Genomic DNA, 26496 nt, shown 5'->3' on the forward strand with positions numbered 1-26496 from the left:
TCACACTAGACCTAAAGCAGCTTGGCTTGTGTGACTCTCCACTCTTCCCCCAGACTCTGGGACCTTGATTTCCAACACCTTGGACCACTGAGCAACAGTCCAGTTCTTTTTCTCCTTGGCCCTCGTAAGACTCTTCTGGCATTGTCTATTGGTCATGAGTGGCTTTACACAAGGAATGCGACACTTGTACCCCATGTCCTGGATATGTCTGTGTGTGGTGGCTCTTGAAACAACAACTCCAGCAGCAGTCCACTCCTTGTGAATCTTCCCCAAATTTCGAATGGCCTTTTCTTAACAATCCTTTCAAGGTTGTGGTTATCTTGGTTGCTTGCGCACCTTTTTCTACCACACTTTTCCTTCCACTTAACTTTCCATTAATATGCTTGGATGCAGAACTCTGTGAACAGCCAGCGTCTTTAGCAATGATCTTTTGTGGCTTACCCTCTTTGTGGAGTGTGTCAATGACTGCCTTCTGGACATCTGTCAAATCAGCAGTCTTCCCCATGATTGTGGAGCCTTCTGAAACAGACTAAGGGACCTTTTTAAATGCTTAGGAAGCTATGCAGGCATTTTTTGTTAATTGTTCTTATTTACTGAGATAATGACTATTTGGGTTTTCATTTTCTGTAAGCCATAATCATCAACATTAAAAGAAATAAACACTTGAAATACTGTAGATCACTGTAATGACTCTATATAATATATGAGTTTCACTTTTTTTTTTTTTGAAGAACCAAAATAAATTAACTCTCTCATGATATTCTAATTTTGTGAGAAGCACTTGTATCTGTCAAAACTATGGATAGCATTCCTCCAATTTTTAAGGTCATGGGCACAAGCCCTAAATTAGATAGGCTGAAAGTTATTATTGCAATCAGGTTTTAATAGAAATTTTGCACCATTCGGTTTTTTTTAGGCTCTTTGTTTTGCCACACATTCATCTTATATATGGCCATAAATCAGCTGAGAAGAGCTCAGAAAATACAAAGAAACGAATCACAAACTTTCTCGTCATTCAGTCTGAACGACCTCACTGACGGATTCTTGGTTAATTTATTCTGCAGCCAAAGGTAGTGCAGCTTAGAAGCTGTAAAGGGTAAATGGTGCAAGATTTTTAACCTCTGCCTGACATGGCTACTTTCCTTTTTTTTTTTCCTTTTTGTTTTTTCCTCTTCTTCTTTTAAGAGCCATAACTTTTTTATTTTTCTGTTGAAATAGTCACATGATGGCTCATTGTTTGCAGGTCGAGTTGCTATTTTAAATTATATTATTCATTTTAACATGTGATGTACTGAAAAGTAAAATTCTAAAAAAAGTTCAGCTGCACAATTATTTTAGGTTTTTTTTGTTTATCATGTTCACTATACAATAAAATTGAATTGGCAATATGATTTGGCAGGTCAGTACAAATACATATATACCCAATATGTATAGTATTTTCTTATTTACAGTAAGTAAAAAAATTCAGAAATTTGAAAAACAGAAATTTGTTTCTGTCACGTCCGAGTCCATGAGACAGTATGGAGACAGAAGACGGGAGACAACGTGTCTAGCAAGGTGCAGGCGGGGACATGCAGGATGCAGGAGTGTGTAAAGCGTGGACATGGGAGCACGCAGGGTACAGGGTAGGGCAGGGTGTGTACACGGGGGCATGTTGGGTACAGGAGTTCATATAGCGTGCACTGACAGGCACGCCCAAGTACGAGGCAAAGCAGAGTGCATGCTGGTAAGCACACCAGGGTACAAGGCAAAGCAGAGTGTGTGCTGGGACACACGCCTGGGTACAAGGCAAAGCAGAGCGCATGCAGGGAGCACGCCTGGGTGCAAGGCAAAACAGAGAGTGTGCTGGGAAGCACGCCCGGGTACAAGGCAAAGCAGTGGGCATGCCGGGAAGCACACCTGGGTGCAAGGCAAGGCAGAGCACGTGCTGGAAGCACACCTGAGTACAGAGCAAGGCTCCTGAGTACACAGAGAGCAGCCAAGCAGAGACCAAGCAAGTCTAGCAAGGAAGCTAGAACGATAATCAGGCACCGCCTACAGGAAGAAGCAGTCTGATATAGGGCATGTGTGCAGGGACTTCCGGGTCATAGAGACGTCAGAGATGGCATGGCTGCAGTCAGGCTATGGGGAAGCGCATGTGCGCTTTACAAAGTCATGGAGTCGAGTGAACAACCACAGAGCCAAGCATGGGAGGTGCGCGTGCGCACTCGACGGGATCCCCAGACCGGCCGCGATGCTGGAAGTGATGGTGTTGGGCGCTGAGCCCCGACTCCAGGGGAATGCGGTGAGAGCAGCATAACACAACTTCAGGAAATTCATGTAACTCCTGTCATGCCCAGGAAGCACTGACCTGGACAGTGAACCTGGGTTGCACAAAGCGATTCACTCATCTCTAATGACCACGCATGTGCTGATTTTCTCCATTCACTACTAAAAAAGTTCCAAATTGAGCTGAGCAGGTGTATTTCAGTTTACAAGGAACCGGTCAGTAAGATCAACTCCCCTAACTGCATATATGGGCAGAAAAGTCTTTGACATGTAACTCCATCAACACCTTTATATCTTCTATCTATTGCTGTATTCCCAAGTATTAACTCACAGCAGTCAGAAAGTTATCTCAGAAATTGTTGGTATCCTATGGACAGAGGATATGATGATTTTTTTGAGAATAGTCCTTTAAGTCAATAGCTTGCTACTTGAGAATGGATTATGCTGACTGCACATAAGCTCAACCTGTGGCAACATTTCTGAAATAGTCCTTGACAGAAAATTAATGATAATCAGAGGAGGCAAACTGAACCTAAGAACAAATTTTAATACAAAAAGACTGTATATCTGTATTCTGGTATTAAATTCCATTTGATTCATCTCTAAATTCTCTCTTTAATGAAATCAGAATGAATACAAGTTCTAAAATTAGAAGGAAAACAAAAGCCCACTGGGAACTATAGGCATTCATGATTTGCATTGGGAGATATGCAGATCTCTTAAAACCCTGGTTACTAATTAATGAGGCTAAGCGCTTTTCTTTCATAAAGAAACATTCCTGGCTGTAATGACCTGCAGGAATTTCTTTACAAAGTTCAATTAATTGAATTTATGGGAATGTTTACTATCTATCATTCACTTTTTATCCCAGCTACTACTGGCAGCTGTTGTGTATAGTATCATGGGTAATGGAATCTTCTGTGAATGTTTACTCTATGAAAATACAATGTAATTATGTGCAGAGACGAGGAATCAAAAAACAAATAATAAACCCATATATTTCCATAATTAAGCACTGTCAGTATAATAAGAAGCTTTCTGTTATTATCATTGTACCATTCCATTATCACCTAACATCAGAATGTTCCATGGAAACATCTTTGGGTCTTTGGCACTAACCGTGTCGACAGGATCAGAACGAAAATAGTAATTCATGGGCAAATTCATACTGAGACCCAATTTGCTCAAAGACAAACTTATTACATGAACAGTCATGTGATATTACCTAGGCAAACCCTAAAATAGTGAGATTTCAAGGTAATTTCAATACTTGGTCGGTATTAGACCGGAATTCATTGCGCCCACTAAAGCAAATAATCACTCACCCTCCAGCCATACAGAACATGTCCACTTTAATCACATCTTCAACTTACTTGTACACAAATGACACATCATCAATAAAGCCTACTAGATTATTAAGAAATAGGACTCTAGCGGCAAATGAAAAACTAGGGAGAAGATGTACAGCCACAGCACCATTGCAGCCTCTTTGGTCTTAGAATTGGTGGGGTTAACATATGCCATTAATTACGGAGATCGAAATATGACTTTAACACCTTTCCTCCCTAGGACGTAATAGTATGTCATAGGGGTGTTGTAGTATTGTAGTATATAGTAGAAGCAATCAAACTTGCAATCAATTGCAGACTCAGTGCCACTAAGGAGATGTAAAAATGTAAAAAATGTAAAAATCTAGATAAAATTTAAAATTTTTTTTTTAGAAATATAAAAAACGTAAAATTTTCCCTTTTCGCCATCCAAAAATAAAGAAATTAATCATGTTTAGTATTACCATGATCATATGTCTGATGTATCAAAATATAAAATTATTTGCTAAATTGCTGTTTTTCGTCTGTTCCATCTCTCCCAAGAAATGCAATATAAAGTGATTAAAATGTTATGTGTACCACAATATGGTAGCAATAAAAAACACAGCTCAGCACACCACAAAAAACACAAACCGCTAAACTGCTCTATTGATAGAAAAATAAAAACTAGTTACGAGTAGAGTTGAGCATTCCGATACCGCAAGTATCGGGTATCGGCCGATACTTGCTGTATCGGTATTCCGATACCGACATCCGATATTTTTTCAATATCGGGCATCGGAATCGGAAGTTCAAAGTTGATTGACAGCCGAAATGACGTCATCATGATGCGCGGTGTGTGCGCATCATGATGCGCCGTCATTTTGGGCCTTCCGGGGGTCTCTGCCGGCCTGTCGGGGGGCTGTGCCGGCCTGCCGGGGGGCTGTGCCGGCCTGCCGGGGGGCTGTGTGGACTGCCCGGGGTCTGTACCGGCCTGCCGGGGGGCTGTGCCGGCCTGCCGGTGGTCTGTGCACCCTGGGGGGTCTGTACCGGCCTGCCGGGGGGCTGTGCCGGCCTGCCGGGGGGCTGTGCACCCTGTGGGGGTCTGTACCGGCCTGCCGGGGGGCTGTGCTGATGTCCGGGGGTCTGTGCAGGCATCGTCCGATGGGACTACAAGTCCCATCGGGCGATGCCTGCTACCATGACAGTGATTGACACATTAGCCAATGATGGGACAGTAGTAGTCCCATCATCCGGCTAATGTGTTAAATGTTAAAAAAAAAAAAAAAAATACTACATACATACTACATACATACTACATGCATGCTACATACATACCACATATATACTACATGCATGCTACATACATACTACATGCTACATGCATGCTACATACATACTACATACTGTACATACTACATGCATGCTACATACATACTACATGCTACATACATACTACATATATACTACATGCATGCTACATACATACTACATGCTACATACATACTACATACATACTACATGCATGCTACATACATACTACATGCTACATGCATGCCACATACATACTACATGCTACATACATACCACATATATACTACATGCATGCTACATACATGCTACATGCATGCTACATACATACTACATGCTACATACATACTACATACATACTACATGCATGCTACATGCATGCTACATGCTACATACATACTACATATATACTACATGCATGCTACATACATACTACATGCTACATACATACTACATACATACTACATGCATGCTACATACATACTACATGCTACATACATACTACATATATACTACATGCATGCTACATACATACTACATGCTACATGCATGCTACATATATACTACATGCATGCTACATACATACTACATGCTACATACATACTACATACATACTACATGCATGCTACATACATACTACATGCTACATACATACCACATATATACTACATACATACTACATGCTACATACATACTGCGTCGGATCATGGGTGAGTATTTTTGTGGTTTGTTATGTTAATATTTATTCCGTAAAAGACACTGGCTTCGGGGAACAATGTGACAAGTATTGGTAAGTATGTTACTCTATGTTATATGTACTGTATGTCTATGTATGTATTGTATGAATGTATTGTATGTAGCATGCATGTAGTATGTATGTAGTATGTATGTAGCATGTATGTAGTATGTGTGTAGCATGTAGTATGTATGTAGCATGCATGTAGTATGTATGTAGTATGTATGTAGCATGTAGTATGTATGTAGCATGCATGTAGTATATATGTGGTATGTATGTAGCATGTAGTATGTATGTAGCATGCATGTAGTATGTATGTAGTATGTATGTAGCATGTAGTATGTATGTAGCATGCATGTAGTATATATGTAGTATGTATGTAGCATGCATGTAGTATATATGTAGTATGTATGTAGCATGTAGTATGTATGTGGCATGCATGTAGCATGTAGTATGTAGCATGCATGTAGTATGCATGTAGTATGTATGTAGCATGTAGTATGTATGTAGCATGCATGTAGCATGTAGTATGTATGTAGCATGCATGTAGTATATATGTAGTATGTATGTAGCATGTAGTATGTATGTAGCATGCATGTAGTATATATGTAGTATGTAGCATGCATGTAGTATGTATGTAGTATGTATGTAGCATGTAGTATGTATGTAGCATGTATGTAGCATGCATGTAGTATATATGTGGTATGTATGTAGCATGTAGTATGTATGTGGCATGCATGTAGTATGTATGTAGTATGTATGTAGTATGTATGTAGTATGTATGTAGCATGCATGTAGTATATATGTAGTATGTATGTAGTATGTATGTAGCATGTAGTATGTATGATGCATATATGTAGTATGTATGATGCATATATGTAGTATGTATGTAGTATGTATGTAGCATGTAGTATGTATGTAGCATGCATGTAGTATGTATGTAGTATGTATGTAGCATGTAGCATGTATGTAGCATGCATGTAGTATATATGTACTATGTATGTAGCATGTAGTATGTATGTAGCATGCATGTAGTATGTATGTATGTAGTATTTTTTTTTTTTTTTTTTACATTTAACACATTAGCCGGATGATGGGACTACTACTGTCCCATCATTGGCTAATGTGTCAATCACTGTCATGGTAGCAGGCATCGCCCGATGGGACTTGTAGTCCCATCGGACGATGCCTGCACAGACTACCGGAGCCTGCACAAACCCCCCGGCAGGCCGGCACAGCCCCCCGGAGCCTGCACAGACCACCGGCAGGCCGGTACAGACCCCGGGCAGTCCGCACAGCCCACCGGCAGGCCGGCACAGCCCCCCGGCAGGCCGGCAGAGACCCCCGGAAGGCCCGTACAGACCCCCGAGAGGCTGTACAAGGGCAGGAAAGGGTTTTTCCAATTCCGATACCGGAAGTCTCATAGACTTGAATGGGACTTCCGGTATCGGCATCGGCGATACCGATACTTTTTTTAAAGATCGGCCGTTCCATTCCGATCCGATATTTTTAAGTATCAGACGGTATCGCTCAACTCTAGTTACGAGTCTTAGAAAATGAAGACACGAGCTAATTTATTTTTTACAAAGTTCGAAAAGGTTTTAAGCCACTAAAATAATAAAAAAAATACATATACTTGGTATTGATGTAATCGGACTGAATACCGTAGAAAAATCTTGTTGCCGAGTCATTTTCACAATGGAGACCTTAAAAATTAAGCGTAAAAAAAAGCAATGTCGGAATTGCATGTTTTTCACCATTTCACATTGCTTGGATTTTTTTTGACTATTGTTCCATGTTCTATATATTATATGGTAAAACGTATGGTGCAATTTAAAGCTACAACTCGTCCCGCAGAAAAACAAGCCATCATATGGTCATGTCGACGAGAGAATAAAAAAGTGATGGTTCCCGGAAGAAGGGGAGGAGAAAGCAAAACAGCAAAGGAACAAATTGGCTGCATCAGTAAAAGGTTATCTAACATTTTATTTATCCATTTATCATATAAACGGATTTAAAACATACAAATCCAAAAACATACCGTTTGACTTTTCACTATCTGCAGGCTTCATCTGAATAGGATGATGCATCTAAAAAAAAAATTATGATTAATTACATTTCTGACACATTTTCCAATGGATTATGATAATATTCATATACAGATATAAATGATATGCAGAATTTATTTAACATGGATTATTGTATGATCTGAGAAATATAAATAAAAGGTCCTTGTAACATACCAACCTAAAATAAACATTTACATAAAACCCATTTTTATCAATTCTTTTTATACAGAAGAGCATCATGGTTGCCTAAATTGGCTCAGTCTTCTGGCTCTAGTGTTGTGAAATTAATTAAAGGGAATATGTCAGCAGATTTTGGCTAATCTGAAAACACCATGAGATAGGGGCTGAAACACATATTTTAGAAAAGTGTTACTTTTTTGGCCGTGTATTTTTTACTTACAATGAAGGTTTTATCAGCAGGAGATTATCACTACTTGGTTTACAGCTCACATGACTGCTAGACTGACCCTGCCTCCTGTGATAAGCAGCTCACTGTCAATAGATAATGTGACAATGTGCATAAAAAGTTGTGGTGTCGGCGGAGTTAGCTTTAAGAGCTCTGCTTTATGCTATATCTAAGAACTCTGATTGCATCACAACTGCTGCACACAGTAATATAAGTGATACATCATTGGAATCAGGGTCTCTTCTCCTAAATTAAGCTGCTCTCAGATGAGCTAGCAAAAACCTGTTGACAGATTCCCTTTAAGATAGTTTGTGGTAGATACATATGCCAATATATCAGAATATGTGAACTATATTGTGCTGGATATACTCTGGTGTTCTGTTTTGAAAAGTTTTATAGTTTTCAAATCTTTTAGGCATTTCGCATTCTGTCGCAACGTAAAATAGCAAATAGCAAATCAATGCTGATCAATTTCATTTCATGTGATTCCTACTTTCACATACAGCAGAAGAGGGCCCCATCGCAAGCGTAAAAATAATGTTTCTGCTGGGTGCTGCCTGACACTAACATATGTCTAAGTGCCTATGGGACTCTTGCAGCAGTTGAAAAGAACACATTCCTTTGTAGGTTCTCATCACCCATTTGAATGGAAAGACGATCAACCTGGAATGGGTCCCAGATGCCCCACTTTTCAGGGTCAGCATGACTTCTGTAGGGGCAGCCTTTCTAATATGCCATAGGTTGTTATCTACATGACATTGACAATGTTTGAATTCTCTGAATATGGGTGGTGACATATCGGTAATCCATAAGTACGGTAAGTACTTCATACACAATTATGCTAAAATATCAGTGGATGTTATCTGTGTCACCAAATGAGGCTGCATTATGCTAATGCGATGTCATCTAGTGGCTACAATGAGAAAAGTAATACACATTCTAATGTGGAAACACATTGGATTTCTATTAGCATCACATTGAAATGTATTTATGTTTCCACTATTCTGTCGGCAGTAACCGTTAAATATGTGCATTTTCTTCCATCAGAAAGATTATCTATAATAACTGCACATTCATTTATTACCAGAAGGGGATCTGAATAAAAACAAAATGCATTTCTCTAGAAGTACCTATACATACTCTTTAAGCACACATATAGGTTAACCGCTGGAATGAATGTGTATAAAATGAAAAGTATTGAATTTATGTGAACACGCTGGTTAAATAGGTTAATTCAATTCAGAAAGGCAACTGCGATGAGAGCGGTTTAACCCCTTGAGTGCAAGGAAAACATTTAGCGCTCTCTGCTCAGAAGAGTCTAGATAGTGATGCTGAGAAGTCTAATAGGGATCAAGGCGCTCAACATAGCAGAATAAATTACAGCACAGAGATTACATTTCTTCCAGTTGTAATACCATCTGGAAATAAATATATTCACTGACACAGCGAGAGATACAACCTTTGCTAGAAATAACAGGAGTGACAAGACAGCCTATTGAAAGCACTATGGTTCGCTTTGAAAAGTTTAGCAATCGGAGGGAACAATGCCTTTTATTATAGAAGGCACTATGGGGCATAATTATGATGTATATCTCGGGGTAAGGTTAATATTTTAACATCTCTTATGGCTACAGATCTTACTTATTAATAAAGTAACAGGAGCAGGGTCAAAATGAATGTAACCAGAATGGAAATGGATGACGCAGAACGATAACTATATGAGGGTCTCCTGTTTAACGTGCCTGCTTTATTATTCACACCAAATACTACCTGTCGCAGAAAAAAATACAATTCTCAGATAGTATCTGCCGCAGAAAAAAATACAATTCTCACATGCTGGCCATACAGGCAAAAAGCTTGCAAAGAAATGCACACACATGTACGTAGCACTGGCAAATACAATGAAAAGGTTAAAACAGGCCACCGCCATTTGACAGTGGATGGGTAAAGAAGTGCATCATGGACCGAGAAGTCTAAGTTCCAGGTGTCTGGATCATAGAGGAGAACACAAGGGAAATATATTGGCAATAAAAGAAAAGTATAAGGGCTTGAAGCCTTTTTTGAAGTCATAGTATCGCGGGGATGGGTGCAGATAAGGTGGAAGAGTGACATGAGGAATATATCTAAAATGTCTGTGTGTATTTTTTATTCCATTGCCTTTTTCAATTTCTATCTCAGTGCCACCTCCATTATAGATTCTTTCTTTTCCTTCAGAATCTTTAAATATTTTATAGGCACTGAACTCATAATATGTCCTGTCATGCCTCCAGTCCCAGGGGGTGAGCATCTTGCTGGATAATACTATGTGATTCCTTGATACTCAACAATCTATTTCACTTACTTTAATGTCTTACTGTACTTCAGGTCAAAATTTTCCTATTTATGAGTTAATACTTATGTGCGGTAAAAAAATAACCTTGATTTTCAAGTCCAGAATAAATTTCTCAGCTGATGGGCCGTCCACACAGTTATTTCTTCTGTATTGTTTCTTTTTACGTGAACAAAACATTTAATTCAATTAAAATATTTCACACTTCAAAGATGTGCATTACTTTGAAGTCTACTACAGTATTAATGGAAAATAAACAAATATAATAGTTCAGTCAAAATATTTACTGAATAATCCAGAAGTATATAGTCTTAGGGTACTGTTACACTTAGCGATGCACCAGCGATTCCGACAACGATATGGATCGCTGGTGCATCGCTAAGTGGTTGCTAGTGAGCTGCCACATAGGCAGATCTCACCAGCGACATAGCAGGGGTCGGGGTCTCTACTTGCCTGTCAGATGCGGCGATCGTTACGTCCTCCCGCCCGCCTCCACGCGTCGCTCGTCGGCGCCACAGGAAGCCCAGCAGGAAGCGCCCGACGAGAAATGGTCCAGGACCTTCTCGCGTGATCAGCGATAACCAGCGGGGGAGCAGATCGGAGGTAAGTATCACATGTAGTGATATCGCTAGCAATATCGCTGCTACGTCACAAAATCGGTGACGTTACAGCGATAATGCTAGCGATATTGCTATGTGTAACGGGCGCTTTAGATTTACTCTTGCTACACATCCAGTGATACATCTTAGTGAGACATCTTCCTGATCAACACTGATTCAAAACCCATTCACAAATCTTTCAACCTTCTTCCATCATCTGTAAAAAATGCAATATTCTCTGGCCACCAACTGTTCACACATGTGTAAAGATTATCATCAGTATAAAAAAAGTCAATGAAAGAAGAATGGGGTCTTTGAGAAAGAACTGCGGATACAATTTGAATCAGTGTTCAGTGGTCTTACTATAAAGCCTCATTTAGATATCCCTGCAACACGGTCCATGTACAGACATGACTGGTCACGAGTCTCCTGTCCTGGCCAGAACTTGATAGTCTATATGAAGCTGTCAAGTTCAGTTCAGAAGACCCATGGTCAGTCTGTTCATCACAGATGTCTGAATGAGGCTTAAAGTGAACATGCAAGCAGGATTTTGCTCAGTAAACTATAGACACTGTCAGGTTGGAGCTGTTAAACTGATTAAAATGATACCTTGGTTGATGAAATCCATCTTGTAATTCTTGTGTAATCAGTGTTACAAGTTTTCAGTTAATAAAATGCTCATGCAGGACTTTAGGCAGAGTCTTATCTTCCTGCTCTAAAGCCCCCGTTACACACTGCGATATCGCTAGCAATATCGCTGTAAAGTCATCGATTTTGTGACGTTGCAGCGATATCGCTACATGTGATACTTACCTCCGACCGACTCCCCCGCTGATTATCGCTGGTCGCGCGAGAAGGTTCTGGATCATTTCTCGTCGGGCGCTTCCTGCTGGGCTTCCTGTGGTGCCGACAAGCGACGCGTGGACGCGGGCGGGAGGAGGTCAGGATCGCCGCGTCTGACAGGTAAGTAGCGACCCCCGACCCCTGCGATGTCGCTGGTGAGATCTGCCTGTGTGGCAGCTCACTAGAGACCACTTAGCAATGCACCAGCGATCCATATCGTTGTCGGGATCGCTGGTGCATCGCTAAGTGTAACAGTACCCTAAGCCAGAGAAACCAAGGAAAGACCTGCCCAAAGGCCGCCCTGAAGCATAAACATGTTCATCATCATGGCAGGTCTTTTCTTGGTTTCTCTAGCTTAGAGCAGGAAGATAAGACTCTGCCTACAGTCCCATCCCAAAGCACAAGCACGTTCCTCATCATGGGCAGGTCTTTCCTTAGTTTTTCTGACTTATAGCAGGAAGAAAAGTCTCTGCCTACAGTCCCGCCACGAAGCACGGGCATATCATTAGCTGAAAATTTCTAACACATATTACACAAGAACTACAAGATGGATTTCTTCACCCCTAGTATCATTTTAATCAGTATAACAATGCCAACCTGACACTGTCTGTAGTTTACTTAGCAAAATCCTGCTGACAGGTTCACTTTCAGATATTGCTAAATTGATATGGGAATAACTGTTGACTCCAGTTCCTGACTCCACAAATACTGTTGATTGTGTGACACATTGTGTTCATCACATTACAAAATATTTTTCTCTAGGGTAGCACCCCTAGAAATCTTTATATGCCATAATGCTTGGTCAGAAATGAAATGTGCAAAGTATTTAGCATATTTCTTCACTATTGTGTTACAAAGTAATTCCTAAGCAAAGTAGGGTAGTGTAACAGAGTAGCAAACTTACAAATGCCATACGACCCATCAGTAAAAGGGGCTTAGCTAAGACTAAACAAACTGTACAGATAAAGGAGCTTCAGAGGTATAGAGGATTTTCAGCAGAAAAAGAAAGAGAAGCAGAAAGGTGATGAGTAAAGGACTACAAAGCCACAAGACAAAAAGTTATGGAACAGAAAGACAAAGAATATAGCGTGATAACTAGAGTTGAGCGAAACAGGTCGGTCAGATTCAAAAGTCGTCGACTTTCGCCAAAGTCGGGTTTTGCCGAGCGAAACCTGACTATAGCGTGAGGTCGGCCATGCGGTCGGCGACCCGAGCGCCAAAGTCAGATTTCACAGAATGCTTGCACGTGACTTTTTTTTCAGCCAATGAACAAGGACGTACACTGTGGGCAATGAGATGACATGTGCAGCGTCCGGGAAGAGAGCGAGAGAGACAGAGAGAGAGAGAGTTTTCGTGCACGTTAAAAAACCGGTCCGGCCTGTAGGTGTGTTTACTGTCCTCCACTCCCTGCCGACTTTGCTTCCCCATTGACTTGCATTGGGTTTTGTGTTTCAGTCGGACCTTCGACTTTTCACGAAACCCGACTCGACCCTAAAAAAGGCCGACCCTAAAAAAGGCAAAGTCGCTCATCTCTAGTGATAACCATCTGGATCCTAACATTTTTTCCATCTCCTATCTTGCTGGCAATGGTCATGGCACAGTGTGTTCCACTATAAGTTTTGCTATTGGAGAGTCACTGAGTGGCATTAAAATGGAAATAAGTTAGCGTAATAGAAACTGCTTAGTTGCTTTATTGGGTTTGGTTTGGGAATTTGCATTTTGAGATTCCCCTTATACATAGGATCCAACATTCACATAAGTGATGGCCACAGGTCACATCATTCTCCCTGCAAATTTGCATTATGTACATGTCTCAGAGCATGTCTAGAGAACTCTCAAAGAAGTCATCTGTCCATGATATATGTGAATGCTGTCAAGGATAGCATCACCTCAGGGAAGATGGATGCCCCCATATTCATGGGCAGAAAATACAAAAACAGATGACAAAAAAGCTAATTTTTCACTATCTGATTTTAATTAGTAAAAAAAAAAATTAGTGAACCTGTCCCTATAAGCTGTGGTGGACACAGGCAGAAGAAGGTCCTTTGTAGTTCAATAGCTCATCACAATGCAAATTCCAGCTGCTATGGATGTGAAAGTGGGGCTCCACACCTTTTGGACCCCTGTAGGGCTGCACAGGTTGCACCAATGATATAATATAATATAGAAATGACAGCAAAAAAAGCCTAACATCTAATATTTCATTATTATTATTATTCCATAAAATTGGTTAAATTGTAAATCTGCTAGAAATTTTTGAATCTTGACTTCAAATCTGTTTATACAAACAAAAGAGTGACATTTTGGTAGGAAGGAAGGAAGCAAAGGGAAATCAGTTTCTCTAAATATTGTAACATGTAATGCAATGCTTAGAATTCTTAGGAGAGACCGGTAACATAGCAATCTATTTCTACTAAAAATAGAGCTGGGAAACTGGTTCAACCTGGGTGGAATTCTATCTGGGAATTGTGAGCCTGTCTGTGGTGATTAATTCATCATTTCTGTCAGATTGCTCTAATTGGCTGTCAAATGACATAGCACAATCCCATCTGTGACTTCATATTATCTGTGCAGCTATATCCGATGTAGAGATGAATACCGACTCAAAGTAAAAATTAACAATTAAGTCCTACTTCCTACATAAGCCGTCTATAAGATTTTACTGTACGGTCTATAGGGACTGAATTTAAATTCAACCCCACAAAAAATTCACTATCACTATCATTGTTGTGGTGAATTATTTCTATTTGACTTTTTAGTGAAATAAAATAAAAAACAAAAAAGGTCTGCAATGCTTTGCAAATTCTTTTTTCCTTTCCTTATGTCCATATGTGACTCACAGATGTAACAACGCTTTACCATAAGAAGCGATGCACCATCCTGATACCTTGTCATGGAAAGTTATCTCATTTAGGAGGATTAAGATAACCTAATATTAAACCATTGACCAATGTCAAATTACACTTTCTTGTGTCGTGATTAGAGTTGAACAAATTTTTCAAAATTAGGTCCCGATTATGATTGGCGGTGAATATTGTTTTTGCAATATTCCCCAAACACAGATGAACGTCATTGGAGTCAATGGGAGTAGAAATGACCGAATATGTTCGGAACCGATCATCAAACATAAATTTGGCACGAATAGGGTACCAATATGGCAAATACAGATTCTGAACATATTCGCTCAACTCTAGTCGTGATACCTGAGTGCTGACTTCCCATAAGCACACACACACATAACTTGGCTGAGAGTATGCTTCTCATGATGAGGACAGGGAAATTAACTAATGCTGCAGTTCAAATTAGATAGATGTCGGCTGATGGTTCAGCACTCGACCTAGCTTTCCCATACATAAAACAGCTCATTTTTCTGAGTGCTCCTGTATGCTCCTGTGAATTGCCTACAAGACAGCTATCAACAGACAAGTCAGGTGGCGGCTAATCCCCAAGAAACAATACAATGAACAGTTCAAAATCATACATACCAGATTGCTATTTCTCCCAACAATAACTTGTCTGTGGCTCTCATACACATTAGACTGTTAGCCAAACTGGTCAATTTAGACAGGTTGAGCCAATATTAGTCTAACGTGTATGGGGAACGTAACTCTCGAACACTACAGTTCATCATATTCCTTTTACTCTTGACATCTGATATACAGGAAGAGTTAAGAGACTCACAAACTCATTGTATCACTAAACAATTTCCCTGAAATCAGCAGATTCTGACTATTTTGATCTACGGCTATTAAATCGTCATTTTAGCTCACTTTTTCTGGTAACAACAAACCTTACAAATTTAACGGAACCTGCCAGCAGGGTTTAGCACTATACAGTAAGGTATGGACATAATGGCGCTATTACATTGATTAAATTGACACCTATGTTGAAGGAATCCAGTCAGTGTTTCTTAAAAATGACTTTAAGTTTTCTTTTGATGATGTCTTCAGTGCATAGGGGTGGGCCTGGGGGGGGTCTTCTGCTCTGAAGCCTCCACCTGCCTCCTGTGTTTCTACAGGTCACTATATCCTGCCTCCATTTTGAAAATTCGCACCGCCACTGCCATCCTTGTCTGGTCGACGTGTGCTCAGTGTGAGATTCCATGTCTGGTCTTGTTTTCAATAAGAGCACAGACCTAGCAGTTGGACCCACATTGACTACAAAAGTGACAACTTGTTTTCTTGGGAATAACCCTCTAGTATTGCCCTTCCATAGTATAAATGACCCAGCACTAGCACACAGTCTTCAAATTCTCCAACAAACTAGACATGCATTAAACTACTATGTGAATAACTTCAGTACCAATGCTTGGCATTGCAAATAGTGATTTATAGCTTATGTTGAGCTGCTTACATATGAAGAATCCATTTCCTGAAGTATCTGACTCACAATCCTTGATCCTTGAACAAAAAAAGGTGCCATGTGTAGGGACCGGAGGCAGGCTGGGACGGAGGGTAGCGTGCTGTGGTATTTAGGTGGTGTGGCTGGTAGGTGGCGGAGGTGTGCTGTACTCACAGGAATGGGGGGTGACCCGCTTCGTGAAGTCGACAGGCACGAGACAGAGGCAGGAATTGTATTCAACAGGTTTGCTTTTATTGGCCGCCCTCACGACGACCAGAACAAAACACAACAGATGTTTCACACTGTTATCCTCCTGCCGACAGGCCCGGGTACCTTCATTTGTGCACTTTCTCCGTCAGGCGTTCTTCGTGGCTCTATCCGCCGTGGCTGCCCTAAGCCAATCCACCACGGCGTTTCACCTTACAAAGTCCACCAATAATCCAGGTCCTCACAGGCCGTCTCTGCCTGTGACCAATGTCCTATAGGGTCACCCCCCGTGACCGTTTCCACTGTCCAAAGTCACTGAGGGGTCGCCTTTGGCAGAAAAGTGCACCAGACAGAGACTGGAGTATGTTTCTGGCTTAAGTTACGGCACAAATGCTGTGTAACTTTTCATTAGTTAGTCAGATGGGCTTAGCCATGCTCCACTTCACCCATTCTCTGCATATTTTGGGGAAGCTGGCTGAAACTGGCACGAAAATGTCAAAAGAAGTAAACTTTTTGAGAAATATCCAAGTTGAGCAAAAATTTGGTGACATTTGAAGATGTTTCATGCCAGGAAACTGCCATAATATCTTCATGAATCGGCACCTAAAGGTACTGTCACACTAAGAGATATCGCTAGCAATATCGCTATAACTTGTGACGTTATAGTGATATTGCTAGTGATATCGCTATGTCTGATACTTACCTACAACATGCTCCCCCGCTGGTTATCGCTGATCGCGCGAGAACAGGCTGGACTGTTTCTCGTCGTCAGCTTCCTGCGGCACTTCCTGCTGTGACGACGAGCGACGCGTGAAGCCGGGCGGGAGGACACAGGATCGCCTGATGTAACAGGTAAGTAGCGACCCCCGTCCCCAGCAATGTCGCCAGTGAGATCTGCCTGTGTGGCAGCTCACTAGCGACCACTTAGCGATGCACCAGCGATCCTGACCGCGTCACATCGCTGGTCGGGATCGCTGGTACATCGCTAAGTGTGACAGTACCTTTAGTGTTTTTGTGGTGTGCCACTTCATGGTTCGGCAGCTCCTCCTAGACACTTCCACTTCAAATAGCACACATACAATTGATGAGGTCATATCTAACAAGCTAAAAATTCAATGAACTGACTAGTGGTAAATCCCACCTTTGTGCCAAGCTTGAAAATGCTGAATTCTTTAGCATGACCTATACTCCTATATTGTCTGTCGATGAATTTGCAGGTCTATGTGCTTGATTTAATGTCACTGATTTGGACACCATCTGTGTAGCTGGTGTAAAATACGAAATTACTTAAAGAACATAGTACACAATTTGATATTTTTTGCTCACAAAATGGCTTGAAACAAGCTCTTGTATTGGTTGTGCACTTTCTATCAAATGTAACAAAAACACACCTTGGATGTAGCACTTTCAATCACTGAAGGTGCGAAAAATCCAATTAAAATTTATATGTTGCTTTGTTAATTTTAGTCTTTTTAACACAAAACAGCAAATTATTCTGTCATTCTGATAACAGCAAGCTGACACTTGAGAGGTGAGGTGCTGTTGTGAGATAACACCACTAAAGAAGATCTTGCAAATGAGTTCGACTGTCCCAGGTGTCATCTTATCTCCCACCTACTAATTAATGCTTAATTAAGTCATTTATAGCAGGCAGTTCCTTAAATAAAAAGAAGGCTCTATTATTTGGTCTTTCTGGTTCAATCTGTGTTGTCACGGGGTCATATAATCTAACAATATAAATATAACAATAAAACAAAAAAATCTGAGACTAAGGTATACCCACTGCTGCAACAGATAATTCAGAAAAATCGTTTATAGACTCTAAATTGTGCTTCAATAAAATTAATTAAAATCAATACTTTCTCCTAAATGTTCTCAATGAGTAACTAAGAGCAGTTTCTGTTTCGCTAGGTGACACTTAATATTAGTATACAACCATCTGGCAGTAGAATTCAATTTAGGCTTTATTCAGACATTTACGTATGTTTTTCTATCCTTTTTTTGTTGTTTTTTTAACATACCCATTAAAGTCTATGGTGTTATTCACAAAGTTGTGCTTTTTTGGAGACCATGAGTCATCTGCAAAATAATAAAAGCGACTTGCGTTTTTTTTAAGAATTATGATTCAAAATTACCCATAAAAATTTATGGGACAGTGAATGCATCTGTGCGACATTAGTGTGCTCTGGGGTTAACACTCAGAGATAGGAGATTTGTCATTTATTTATTATTTTTTCATACGGAAAAATCACTGATGTAACACTGATGGTAAAAACTGACGCACGGACCAAACACTGATGAAAGTCAGATTCAAAACACTAATGAAACTTGGACTACTTTTTGCGCATGTATAAAATTATCGACCTCTGCATGAGCCTTACTGAGATTTCACTCTATGGCATACATGTCAAACTCCGACTCGTCGGCCAAATTTGGCCCACAGTGTAATTACATTTTGCAAGCGAGTAAACACCAACAGTCTACTAGAGCTGGCCCACGGTACAGAGTGAATGCACTACTAATACTAGAAATCCCAAGTTTCTGGTCTGGCATGCTCCTGGGTTACTACAAGGCTGTTTGCAACATGCCCCGAAGTAATCCCCTCCCCAGCTATGACCACTTCCTGCCCGGCATTCACCTGAGCCGGACGTTCCCTCCTCTTCTCCCTACATCAGCGCACTCTCCTTGCGCTCACCCATACATCACAGTGAGTCTATCGTGTATTACCCGCTCTCCTCCACAAGCGGGGCACAGGAATGCTATCAATGCGCTCATGCAATGATTTCAACTCAGTTTTGAATAATCACAAATGGAGATGAATGACCTGGGAAGGGTATGCTCTCTAATCCAACAAGGCTATAAAAGAGCCAAAGCCCCACCAGGAGGGACTCCTCTATAGCAGGTCAATAAAACTTAGCTTTTATAGTACTACAATAAAATTGTTATTTTATGTTGCAATGAATTAAAATGACAATCAGTTCTGGAGGAGAAAGAAGTAGATTTCTCTGATAAGAGTGGGATTCTCCCACTGTCTGGGGTACCTGCGCACCATTAGGTAAGCTGTCCCTTTGCTCTAATCTCTGCCATTATGGTGCGATAATGTTACATATGGGATTGTTTACCGCTACTCCTCCTTACTATATATAGCTAGCCTTTTGGACTTATTGTCCCTCTTAGACCTATTATGGTGGTGACTGTTTATGAATATAGGCAGTGATGCTATTTCTACATGCCATCTGAGCTCTTCATAGAGCGTGGTGTAGCATTTTTTCCTTTTGGTGCAGCAGGTTATGTGCTATTCCCCCTGTGCTTCCCCTTCTGGGGTTTGGTGTCATATATAGAGTTGAGCGATACCGTCCGATACTTCAAAGTATCGGATCGGAATGGATCGGCCGATCTTTAAAAAAAGTATCGGTATCGCCGATTCCGATACCGGAAGTCCCATTCAAGTCTATGGGACTTCCGGTATCGGAATAAGAAAAACCCTGTTTTTGCCTTGTACAGCCTCTCTGGGGTCTGTACGGGCCTTTCGGGGGGCTGTGCCGGCCTGCCAGGGGGTCTGTGCAGGCTCCGGTGGTCTGTGCCGGCCTGCCGGTGGTCTGTGCAGGCTCCAGTGGGCTGTGCCGGCCTGCCGGGGGGCTGTGCCGGCCTGCCGGTGGTCTGTGCAGGCTTCGGGGGTCTGTGCAGGCATCGTCCGATGGGACTACAAGTCCCATCGGGCGATGCCTGCTACCATGACAGTGATTGACACATTAGCCAATGATGGGACAGTAGTAGTCCCATCATCCGGCTAATGTGTTAAATGTTAAAAAAAAAAAAAAAAAAAAAAAAAATACTACATACATACTACATACATACTACATGCATGCTACATACATACTACATGCTACATACATACTACATGCATGCTACATACATACTACATGCTACATACATACTACATATATATTACATGCATGCTACATACATACTACATATATACTACATACATACTACATACATACTACATACATGCTACATACATGCTACTTACATACTGCATGCTACATACATACTACATGCTACATACATACTACATATATACTACATGCATGCTACATACATACTACATATATACTACATACATACTACATACATACTACATACATACTACATACATGCTACATACATGCTACATGCTACATACATACTACATATATACTACATGCATGCTACATACATACTACATGCTACATACATACCACATACATACTACATACATGCTACATGCTACATACATACTACATATATACTACATGCATGCTACATACATACTACATATATACTACATGCATGCTACATACATACTGCATGCTACATGCATGCTACATACATACTACATACATACTACATGCTACATACATACCACATATATACTACATACATACAATACATTCATACAATACATACATAGACATACAGTACATATAACATAGAGTAACATACTTACCAATACTTGTCACATTGTTCCCCGAAGCCATTGTCTTTTCCGGAATAAATATTAACATAACAAACCACAAAAATACTCACCCACGATCCGAAGCAGTCCACGAGTGTGTCCCACGACGATCTTGGGTAGAGAACGGCAGCATCAGCTGATGCTGCCGTTCTCTACGGGCTGCAGGAATCCAATGACGGAAGGTAGGTATCCTTCCGCACTGTATTCCTCTGCCACTTAAAAAAAAAAAAAGTCCCTAGTCTCACTTTATGCCATTGCTGTGTGGGAATTTCCCATGCAGCAATGGCATAAAGTGAGACTAGGGACTTTTTTTTTTTTAAGTGGCGGAGGAATACAGTGCGGAAGGATACCTACCTTCCGTCATTGGATTCCTGCAGCCCGTGGAGAACGGCAGCATCATCTGATGCTGCAGTTCTCTACCCAAGATCGTCGTGGGACACACTCGTGGACTGCTTCGGATCGTGGATGAGTATTTTTGTGGTTTGTTATGTTAATATTTATTCCGGAAAAGACAATGGCTTCGGGGAACAATGTGACAAGTATTGGTAAGTATGTTACTCTATGTTATATGTACTGTATGTCTATGTATGTATTGTATGAATGTATTGTATGTATGTAGTATATATGTGGTATGTTTGTAGCATGTAGTATGTATGTAGTATGTATGTAGCATGCATGTAGCATGCAGTATGTATGTAGCATGCATGTAGTATATATGTAGTATGTATGTAGCATGCATGTAGTATATATGTAGTATGTATGTAGCATGTAGCATGTATGTAGTATGTATGTGGTATGTATGTAGCATGTAGTATGTATGTAGCATGCATGTAGTATATATGTAGTATGTATGTAGCATGTAGTATGTATGTAGTATGTATGTAGTATGTATGTGGTATGTATGTAGCATGTAGTATGTATGTAGCATGCATGTAGCATGCATGTAGTATGTATGTAGCATGCATGTAGTATATATGTAGCATGTATGTAGCATGTAGTATGTATGTAGTATGTATGTAGTATGTATGTGGTATGTATGTAGCATGTAGTATGCATGTAGCATGCATGTAGTATGTATGTAGCATGCATGTAGTATGTATGTATGTAGTATGTATGTAGCATGCATGTAGTATGTATGTAGTATGTATGTAGTATGTATGTAGCATGCAGTATGTATGTAGCATGTATGTAGCATGTATGTAGTATATATGTAGTATGTATGTAGCATGTAGTATGTATGTAGCATGTATGTAGTATATATGTAGTATGTATGTAGCATGTAGTATGTATGTAGCATGCATGTAGTATATATGTAGTATGTATGTAGCATGTAGTATGTATGTAGCATGCATGTAGTATGTATGTAGCATGCATGTAGTATGTATGTAGTATGTATGTAGTATTTTTTTTTTTTTTTTTTTTTTTTTTTACATTTAACACATTAGCCGGATGATGGGACTACTACTGTCCCATCATTGGCTAATGTGTCAATCACTGTCATGGTAGCAGGCATCGCCAGATGGGACTTGTAGTCCCATCGGACGATGCTTGCACAGACCCCCGGACATCAGCACAGCCCCCCGGCAGGCCGGCACAGCCCCCCGGCAGGCCAGTACAGACCCCCACAGGGTGCACAGACCACCGGCAGGCCGGTACAGACCCCCACAGGGTGCACAGACCACCGGCAGGCCGGCACAGCCCCCCGGCAGGCCGGTACAGACCCCCACAGGGTGCACAGACCACCGGCAGGCCGGCACAGCCCCCCGGCAGGCCGGTACAGACCCCGGGCAGTCCACACAGCCCCCCGGCAGGCCGGCAGAGACCCCCGGAAGGCCCGAAATGACGGCGCATCATGATGCGCACACACCGCGCATCATGATGACGTCAGGCTGTCAATCAACTTTGAACTTCCGATTCCGATGCCGAATTCCGATATTGAAAAAATATCGGAAGTCGGTATCGGAATTCCGATACAGCAAGTATCGGCCGATACCCGATACTTGCGGTATCGGAATGCTCAACACTAGTCATATACTTATGTGCAATTTTTGCTATGGATAATTATTGTATTTATTTGTGACAATAAAATTTTGATATTTTTCTAATTTGGTCTAGATTCAATCACACTGTTTCTCTGTATATATATATATATATATATATATATATATATATATATGCGTATGGAGTGGAACTATCTACTGATATGGCGGGTTATGACTATAGGTTACAGCCATTAATGCTGTATAAAGGATTGGGCTTTTTTGTGTTACTAGGGATGGAGGATATGTATGACGGGTATATGGCACGGCACTATGGGATGGCGGATATGTATGATGGGTATATGGGTGCAGGACTATGGGATGGAGGATATGTATGATGGGTATATGGGCACGGGCCTATGGGATGGAGGATATGTGATGGGTATATGGGCATGGACAATGGGATGGCGAATATGTATGATGGGTATATGGGTGCAGGACTATGGGATGGAGGATATGTATGATGGGTATATGGGCACGGGACTATGAGATGAAGGATGTGTGATGGGTATATGGGCACGGACAATGGGATGGCGAATATGTATGATGGGTATATGGGCATGGGACTATGGGATGGAGGATGTGTGATGGGTATATGGGCACTCGACTATGTGATGGAGGATATGTATGATGGGTATATGGGCAAGGGACTATGGGATGGAGGATAATTATAATTTGCTATATCTAACCACAGTTAGTTACTATGTCCGGGCAGTGCCGGGCTCTTCAGCTAGTATAATATAAAGCTGTTTGGTCGGCAGGTGTAAATAATCACCTGTTCGCCCTATAAGAGGGAGTACCAGAGGTGGGACCCCTATATTTCATGCATGCTGGTTCAAATCATCTATTCTAGGAAGATTCTAGGATTGTTTCTATGGCAACTACATTTACTGTATGTAAAATCTGCATTGAGTTTGACAAGGAAAAAAATGCCATGGAAAGCACCAACAATCGGATATTCTATAAACTATAAGAAAACATATGGCTGTAGTGCATAGTGTGAACCATTATGTAATACTCTCTACCATGTACTTTTTACTTTTTGTGTTTCATGTACTTTTTACTGTTTATAAAAATACCTGCCAGGTAAACGATCCGTAAAAACTGCGCTCATAGTGCTGAAAAAACTGTTCTAAGAAAAGAGCTGGTTGTTATTGACAGCAATAAGACTGTAACTAAACCATAACATAAAAACAAACATTTTTCCAATAGTTAATAAAACTAACGGTGACGTTCCCTGTACGTTTTTACTAGAAAATGTAAAAATACTTTAAGCTCAGTATTTCCCAATAATATAAAGGGCATTTACTGAAAATTTTGAAAAATCTAAAAGGTATTTACTATTGACCCCATTGATGCATGCAGTTTGCCTGGGATTGAGCACTCAACCTCAATGACCATACAGTCTGTAGTGTACGGGATCCGGCCCCTACTACTTATGCTTTATACTGTTAGCTTTTCTGCTTTTTTCTGAGTGCCCATTCAGACCACATCGGCGAGACCTATCTGTTGTTTTTGCTTTGCAAAGTGTATCCAACGAAAATCAGCAAATTAAACTTTTCACTGACATTAACCTTTTATGATGTATTTTTAAAGGGGTATTGTCATCTCCAAGATCCTATCCCAATATGTAGTAGGTGTAATAATAATAAAATTAGCAAATACCTCCAATTAGAAATGTAGCATAGTTCTTCTGATTCGCAATGTTGCTTACCCGATTGACAGGCCATTAAAGTAGCTTAGGTATCCATGGTTACGATCACTTATATAGTGATAGTTATCGGTTGGTGGTCGTAACCATGGATCTCTAATCTACTGCAATGAACTGCACATGGGGTATAGAGAATCAGAAGAACTATATTAGATTTCTAATTGGGATAGGAACTTGGAGATGGGAATACCCCTTTAAACTAACTTCAATAAGGTGGAAAAATGTTAAAACAGTAATAGTATTCATTTCTAAGACAATATTAGAGATGATTTCTCAAATAAACATATTATCAGTTGTAAATGTTTCAGTATTTGACAATTTCAGAAGCTTATTTTGACATAACTCATCAGATATATCTGTACACAATTATTTTATAAAGTAATGTCATTGCGAACCATCTTACAAATAAAACTGTCCCTCTTACATAAGGAAGAAAAACAATAAAATGGATGCTTAAATGAGATTGTATAATGCCTTTACAATAATTTGCTTGTGTCTGCTTTGAGTGGCATTAATGACTCCAAATGCTTAGCACGTGATTAGGTCCTTGTTTTAATCTAGATCTGCACCTAATGTCAAACTCCTTCTATAAAATGCAATCTCGGTGAGGCTCGCTGATGCTTCTCAATTGCTCTCAAGAGAATACCATTATTACACAAAGTCCAGCTGTTTTCTCATCATTCAGCGTCATCCAAGACCTCTGTACACTTGAACTTTAACAATGGAAGCCCATTCCGATCTCCTTGTGTAATTAGATACACCATGTCATCAATGTCCAAGCAATTATTTTTCCTCCTAACTACTGTAGTAGCAGACGTTGTTCTATTAAAGTATGAATGGAGAGGATACCAAAGTTATTCTTGACTTATTAAGTCTAGGGGCACTTGACCTACTACATATTGGAGAGAGCAGTTACATTAATCTCATGGTTCATCTTAGACATGACAGAGATGTTACTCATTTAACAAGCTATAAAGAATCCTGCTGGGATGGCTATTTTAGTCGGTTTTCTATGAAATGTATTTTAATAATGAACATCAGAACAATTATCTAACGCGGTATATCGTCTAAGTGCACGCTCACTTATAATCACTATTTCATAATTTTAGGTTAAAATTAAGTTGTATTGTTCCAACGATACAGCCGATAGAGCCAAGAGAAGTCAAAATCCTGCAGCCTTCCTAACTGAAATGTACAGAAAAATTAAGGCCCCCATACACATTAGAGTAATGTAGTCCAAATTCACTACTATTGGCGGGATCAGCCAGAAGTTTAATAAGTATGGGGGCCTCTCAATTTTCTCACAGCATCAGAAGGATCTGGCATGTAGGATCTCTGACAGCCAATCTTTTAATTCTTCAGGTGATAAGCTGCCGCCATAACAGTTTGGGAGCAGCCAATCAAAAAGAACACAAGAGCACTTGGCAAAGCATAGCTCTCCTATTTATGGGGGTCTCGGGAACATAGCTGTAAGCTGAATGACTGTCCAACAGTTATCTGATGTGTATGGGGGCTTTAGAATGCAGCTCTGAACTATGACACAAAGTGTAATTTCGGACCATAGTACCCCTTCGAGAGAGAGATTCTTTTGAGCATGTCTACTACAGATCAATGATTTAGAGGTTTGGCAACAGATGCTATTGTACCTTTGTTGGACTGCATACAACCTTCTTTTATCTTCAATTATTTATTGTACAACTCTAAATTTACACTGACCTGTCTAATACTGTATAGATCTCCCAGGTGACACGAAAACAACTGTTTAAGGCATTGACTCCGTAAAGCCTCTGAAGTCGTTCTTCATAGACTCCACAAAGCCACTGAAGGCCAGG

General features: G+C 40.5%; 1 protein-coding gene across 28 annotated transcripts in view; it reads right to left on the bottom strand.

Moving 5' to 3' along the window:
* The window catches only part of CELF2 (CUGBP Elav-like family member 2), a 654777-nt gene that overhangs the window by 190434 nt on the left and 437847 nt on the right, over positions 1–26496 (bottom strand). For all 28 annotated transcript variants that reach the window (XM_073589015.1, XM_073589012.1, XM_073589008.1 and 25 more), the window contains one exon: positions 7664–7712. In XM_073589015.1, coding sequence (XP_073445116.1) covers positions 7664–7712 — 49 coding nt within the window. The remainder of the gene's footprint in view (positions 1–7663; positions 7713–26496) is intronic.

The sequence above is a fragment of the Dendrobates tinctorius genome, unplaced genomic scaffold (genome assembly GCF_039654945.1).
Source record: "Dendrobates tinctorius isolate UK_male_01 unplaced genomic scaffold, ASM3965494v1 ptg000105l, whole genome shotgun sequence".
Classification (NCBI taxonomy): Eukaryota; Metazoa; Chordata; class Amphibia; order Anura; family Dendrobatidae; genus Dendrobates; species Dendrobates tinctorius.